Source organism: Prenolepis imparis, unplaced genomic scaffold, assembly GCF_030444845.1.
Source record: "Prenolepis imparis isolate NDT839.2.m4 unplaced genomic scaffold, iyPreImpa1.0 SCAF_3, whole genome shotgun sequence".
NCBI classification, from domain to species: domain Eukaryota; kingdom Metazoa; phylum Arthropoda; class Insecta; order Hymenoptera; family Formicidae; genus Prenolepis; species Prenolepis imparis.
The window spans coordinates 5366848-5372951 of record NW_028141161.1 but is presented as its reverse complement, the minus strand read 5'-3'; the positions used below and the strand labels follow the sequence as shown (position 1 = coordinate 5372951).

Below are 6104 nucleotides of genomic sequence, written 5' to 3'. Positions count from 1 at the left end.
TTGTTTAGAACAATACTGTAGAGATGGAAAATGAGGGAATAAATTTGACTGGACTCCTTGAAGATCACACTATACTTTTAGAACAAAATTATACAGAAACACAATTACAGGAGAATGAAGATCAGGAATCCGAATTTGAAAGCTTTCAAAGTGTTTCCCAAGACCCCTTGTTCACCGAAATTTCTCTAGAGTCTACAACACAAAACAGTATAATAACTACAGTAACTCCGACAAGAAATGAAGCCAGCGTAACATTTTTTTCTAGCCAACCTGTAACACCTTCCAGTTCAAAATCAGTTCCATCTCGATCTTCATCTTCATTATCTGATTCTGTTCCTAATATTTGTTCTAAGCGTCGAAAGATCTCAAACGCATATTCTGATGTTAAAAAAGTAATTGATTCCTTGAACAAGCCTATAATTGTACCACCATTGGAGAAAAAAGAGAAAGATTCTATTGATTTATGCATGGATTACGTAGGGTCAATAATAAAAAAAATTAAAGATGAAAAGGAGCGAGACAAACTGATGCTTGATATTGTTCAAATGGCAATATCAAGAAAATCATCATGTGATAGCATGCTAGATTAAATACGTGTCAAATTTTAAAGATAATATGTTCCTTTCTTTTTAATATGTTCCTTTATATTGTCCTTAATCGGTTAAATTTAAATTTAAATATATGTTAAATATATAAATACTTTAAATTAAATATTTAAATATTACGTAAATTAATTAATTATTTAATTATATTGTAATTAAATATTTTTTAAATATATATATATATGTATGTATGTTAAATATTAAATTAAATAAACATATTTATGTTAAATAAACATATTTTTATTTTTGCAATATATAAATATTTCATTCTTTTGAACATTATTAATAATTGCCTTTTCGCACAGCTTCATTCTGCCATGGAACAGAACCAGTAGTATTAAAATAATTCATAAAGTGATCTCTGATTGCTTTAGCATTTCGAGTAGGATTATTACCTCTTTGTCTAATTATACCATTAAGACAATTTTGATAATCAATTTCAAAATTATTATTAATCATATTATTTTGATATGTCCTTCGAGATAAAATAAAATTATGTAAAATACAACGCGCCAGAGTAATTAATTCGACTTTTTCAACTGACGAAGTAATTGTGTTTAGGAGAATTCTGAATTTATTTGCTAACATACCAAATGCATTTTCTACAATTCTTCGTGCCCTACTCAAACGGTAGTTAAAAATTCTCTGACTATAGGTCAATCCACGTTCAGGATATGGTTTTAATAAATTATTTGACAAGGGAAAAGCATCGTCAGCAACTATTACAAAGGGCATTGGTACAGTATTTCCAGGTAATGGATTAGGTTCAGGTAAATTTAAAGAATTATTATTCAAATGTTGAGCTAGCTCACTGTCTCGAAATACTGCACTATCATTCATACGTCCATTTCTACCAACATCAATAAATAAAAATTTGTATTTAGCATCAACAAGAGCCATAAGGATTATACTATCTGTACCCTTATAATTTCTATAAAAAGATCCACTTTGTCTTGAAGGGCGAAAGTTTATGTGTTTTCCATCAAGTGCTCCAATGCAGTGAGGAAACTGCCATAAAATACGAAACTCGGCTTCAATTTCAGCCCACTCCTCTTTACTATTAGGACACTAACAATAAAACAGAGTTTTAGATAAAAAGGCCGATAACAATATTAACTAGAAATGAGAGGTACATACTTTTATACACTCATTTTGAAGCTCAAGAACTATTGCTTTTAATGTATTAAAAACAATAACTGAAAGTGTATTGGGAGCTATGCGTACTGCATAGGAAAGATCCTTATAAGAATTTCCAGATGCCAGAAAGCGCAATGTAGCAGCCAATCTACAATATCAATTTTATATTTAAATTTAATCGATAACGCAATGTAAAGAAACATATTTTTAAAAAATACGAATTCGTTAAAATTAACCTTTGACGAGGGTTTATAGCCTGACGCATAACAGTATCCTTTTTTCGTATGTGTGGAGTAATTCGGATCAAAATTTCTTCAAAAAGACCTTCATCCATTCGATAATAATTATTATAAGACTCAATGTCTTGCAAACTAGGAAAAAATTAAATTAATAAAAAAAATTATTTTGAAAAACGGCAATAAAATATTTAATTTGATGATTCAATATAGATATAGATTAAATGTACCGAAGCTCCTCTTGCATCATATTTAAAACTCCTCTTCCTTCGTTCCTTCTCTGTAGCAATTTCGAACCCATATTCTTCTACGTCTATGATTTCTTGTATTTATTTCGCGATGAAGTAATAGCACGAATGCAGCCAATCTCCGTCGTCGCAAAATTTCATTTACTATATACAGGAGCTGTTGTTCCTCCATATCAATCTCTTTTAAAATATTTTATTTAATTATCAAAACCTATCAATCAACCAGTTATGATTGACGTTTGACGTTTTCTTTCGTCTGACGTCTTCATACAACACTCTATACAGCAAACCAACTTCGTGTGACGTGTTTATACAACGCTCTATGCAGCAAACCAAACAACGTACAGAATACAAGCTAGCATACAAGCTAATCATACAAAAAAACGTACATCGTGTGACGCCGGCTTAAGGATTTTAATGCAATCAATACCTCGTCTGTTCCTGTTGATTTTACCGGAAATAACCATACAAATTTTGTATAGGCGTCGATAATCACTAACACATGCTTAAAGCCGTCATTTGCGGCTCCCAGAAGTCCAAAATGATCTATATGTAAAGTTTTAAAGGGTGATGTTTCCTTTTCAAAAATTTGCATCTCACCTTCCGGTTTGCCCGACATAACCGAATACGATAAGCACTTAACACAACTGTCCAAATATTCTTTGACCTTTACTTTCATACATGGAAATCAATAGTGAGACAAAATTCCATGCATAGTTTTTTCTATACCAACATGCCCTATTTCATCATGATATATCGCCCTACTAAAATATGCTATAGGCGCAAAAAGATTGCTTTCCTGCTTTTGCAACAGTATCGCCCCATATCCTGAACTGCTCGCATCAGTGTGTAATTCGGTTTCGGCTTTAGGATTATATATATGCAATATCGGAGGAGAAGATAGCTCTTTCTTCAATAATTCAAAAGATTCTCCGCATCGATCTGAGAATACAAATTCGGCATTCTTTTTAATTAAATTCTGTAAAGGTTTTGCCTTCAATACATAGTCCTTTATAAATCTTCTAAAATAATTTGTTAAACCCAAAAAACTTTGTATTTCCTTAACATTTTTTGGTATCGGAAAATTTACAATTGCTTCTATATGTCTCGGTGACATTGTAACTCCTTCCGCGGAAACTATATAACCCAAATATTCAATTTCTGATTTTATAAATAAACATTTCGATAAATTTAATTCCAGATTATATTGTTTAAGCAATGTCAAAGTTTCCTTAAGTATACATAAATTTTCTTCTATAGTTTCGGTAGCTATTAAAATATCGTCAATATAAATCAAAATTTTATTATCCTGAAGTAATGTACGAAGAGCAAACAAAATTCTCTTCTGAAATTCGGCCGGAGCCTCTGAATAACCAAAAGGAAGCTTGACAAATTCGTATTGACCTTTATGTGTAACGAAAGCAAATTGACCTTTATGTGTAGCGAAAGCAAAATATTTTGTATCTTCCGAATGTATATCAATCTGATGAAACCCATCCTTCAAATCCAATTTAGCAAATACTTTCTTATTATATAAACGATCGATTTGATCCTCTATAATTGGAAATGGATATTTTTGCGCTGATATACGTTGATTTAAGGGTCTCAGATCGACGCACATTCTTTTTTGTCCGTTACGTTTATTAACTAAGACTACGCGGGCGCAGTAAGGCGAAATGCTAGGTTTAATAATTCCTCTTTTCAATAAATCATCAATAATTTCGTCTACTTGTGCTTTCTCGGCGAAAGACATTCTTCTAGGAGCATACCTGAAAAGAGAGCTATCTTTTAGATGTACTCGGACATAATATTCGTCTTTTATCGGTTCTATGTTAGCATAATCAATTTCTCGCAATAAACCTATCACGTCTTGCCTATATTGCCAGGCTAAATTTTCATCTAAATTCTCAAAAATCAAATCGTATTTATCTTTTGACTCTATTGTATAAATAGGTAGAATTGATTCTAATGTTTCCTCTTCTGTAATACATTCCAGATCGACATTACCATTACTATAAACAAGCTTTAAATTGGATTTGTCAATAAATTCTCTTCCTAAAATTATATCATATAGCATGGTATCATTTGCAACTACTAAAAAAGTAATGTTAAATACTGAATTAGAATATTTTTTTAAATAAATCTGACTAGAAATTTCTCCAAAAGTAACGACCTCTGAATTATTCACAACCCTTAATTTTATTTTGCCATTTATTTTAAGCAGAGCGATATCCGCAAAAGCTTTCTCATAAGTCGAGTGTTTAATCAGATTTACCGAGCTACCCGTATCCAATAAAGCACACAAAAACAAATCATTATTAACACTTCGCACCGCAATACAAGAATTTTTATTTATAGACGAGATCGAGTTATTAAATGACGAGTAATTTACGGACGGTACCGAACGCTCCGACGAAAAAGACTCGTGCTGTTCCGGCTCCTCCTGTACATGATGCACTGCGGTAGCTCCTTGTCCCGTCATTTTTTTTGGACAAAAAGTGCTCTTATGACCCTGCTGCCCGCAATTATAACAGGTCGGCCTCGGAATTCTGCAATCCTTTGCTAAATAACCGGGCTTTTTGCAATTATAACAAACTCGAACCTGCTCTGCCGCCGGCTTTCCCGTTATACTGGCCTTAATATTTGCGCCTCTCGATTGCATCTCATCCTCTGTGATCCTGCGCACCTGATCGATAAATTCCGGCATCGTGTGCGCCCATGTATTCAAAACTATTCTTCTTAAGTTAGAATCTCGCACTCCATCCGCCAGCAATTCAATCTGTTCTCGTTCAGACAGCGGCAGAAGTTGCATTAAACGAAACTTATCCTCTGCATAATCCACGAAACGTTCCGCGTGCGCCCTCCAAAATCTGCTGCTAATTCTGGAATGTGTCATAGTATAAGATTCCTTTCTTTCAAAATATCTACGCACCTGAAATTTAAAGTCTTCCCACGTAGCAACAGTACGTAACAGCTGTCTATTGTACCAGTCATTAGCTCGATCTTTAAGTTATCCGACCGCCGCAAGCAATAACACTTCCTCTGTTATGCTATACATCTGAGATATGTAGGTCACCCTTTCTAACCATTGTATTATGTTTTCGTCATCCTTGCCATAAAACGGAGGAATCAGCTTCGATGTAAATTTAATTTGATTCCAATCGTTCATTATTGACTGTCTCGACTCCGTTGATGCAGCCCCAGAAACCGCTGAAATTCGTCTTGTCGTAAGAGGCGGGGCACCTCCATCCGCTCTTCCATTTGCGCTCGATTCCGCCCGCTCCAATTCTCCCAGTCTCCGATTTCCGCCATTATTTTTTTCCAAGGCTTGTAGCACTGCCTGAACAATCGCCTGCATCTGCATTTCGTTTATAAGCATCGCACAACTCAGGCTCGGCTCTAAAGACATGGCATCCCTTGTTACATTCGAAATTGCCTGTCCTTGAGCAATGTTATTATTCGCTAGTTCTTGCTCTGTCCTTGTCGTCTCACTCTCCATATTATAAGGCTGACTTATATGCTCCGTAAAACCCGCTCTCTCTAAATGGTCCATCAATCTGTCTACCAACTCCGCGCGCAGACCTTGCGTTTTTAAACCGTGCTCCGATGCAACTTCTCGCAAACCAATAACCGTCAAACGCTCCAACTCCGCTCTTGAGCTCATACCCTCAAATGCATACGCTTGACTTCACTGTCTTCACAACACACCTTTCTAATCGAATTATTAATAATTAACCCGCTCAGATCCCACTTCTGAATACTGTAAGAGGCTCATTAACAGAAAAGACATTGATTTTATATTTGAGTTACTTAAACTTTCTTTATTAAAATAATTACTTGAGCTAGCCATCGCACAAAAAGCCCCGCTGTTTTCCAGAGCT

General features: G+C 34.5%; 2 protein-coding genes across 2 annotated transcripts; both read right to left on the bottom strand.

The window, feature by feature from the left end:
- Positions 1–1203: 1203 nt before the first annotated feature.
- LOC145933641 (uncharacterized) lies at positions 1204–2276 on the bottom strand. Its single transcript, XM_083033531.1, has 3 exons — positions 2206–2276; positions 1976–2110; positions 1204–1887 (listed from the first exon to the last, which is right to left on the bottom strand). Exons 1-3 carry the CDS (start codon positions 2274–2276, stop codon positions 1719–1721), a joined length of 375 nt encoding a protein of 124 aa, XP_082889657.1. The 3' UTR covers positions 1204–1718.
- Positions 2277–3963: 1687 nt separating this feature from the next.
- On the bottom strand, positions 3964–5232 carry LOC145933640 (uncharacterized). Its single transcript, XM_083033530.1, has 2 exons — positions 4625–5232; positions 3964–3992 (listed from the first exon to the last, which is right to left on the bottom strand). Exons 1-2 carry the CDS (start codon positions 5117–5119, stop codon positions 3981–3983), a joined length of 507 nt encoding a protein of 168 aa, XP_082889656.1. The 5' UTR covers positions 5120–5232; the 3' UTR covers positions 3964–3980.
- Between the last annotated feature and the right edge of the window lie 872 nt (positions 5233–6104).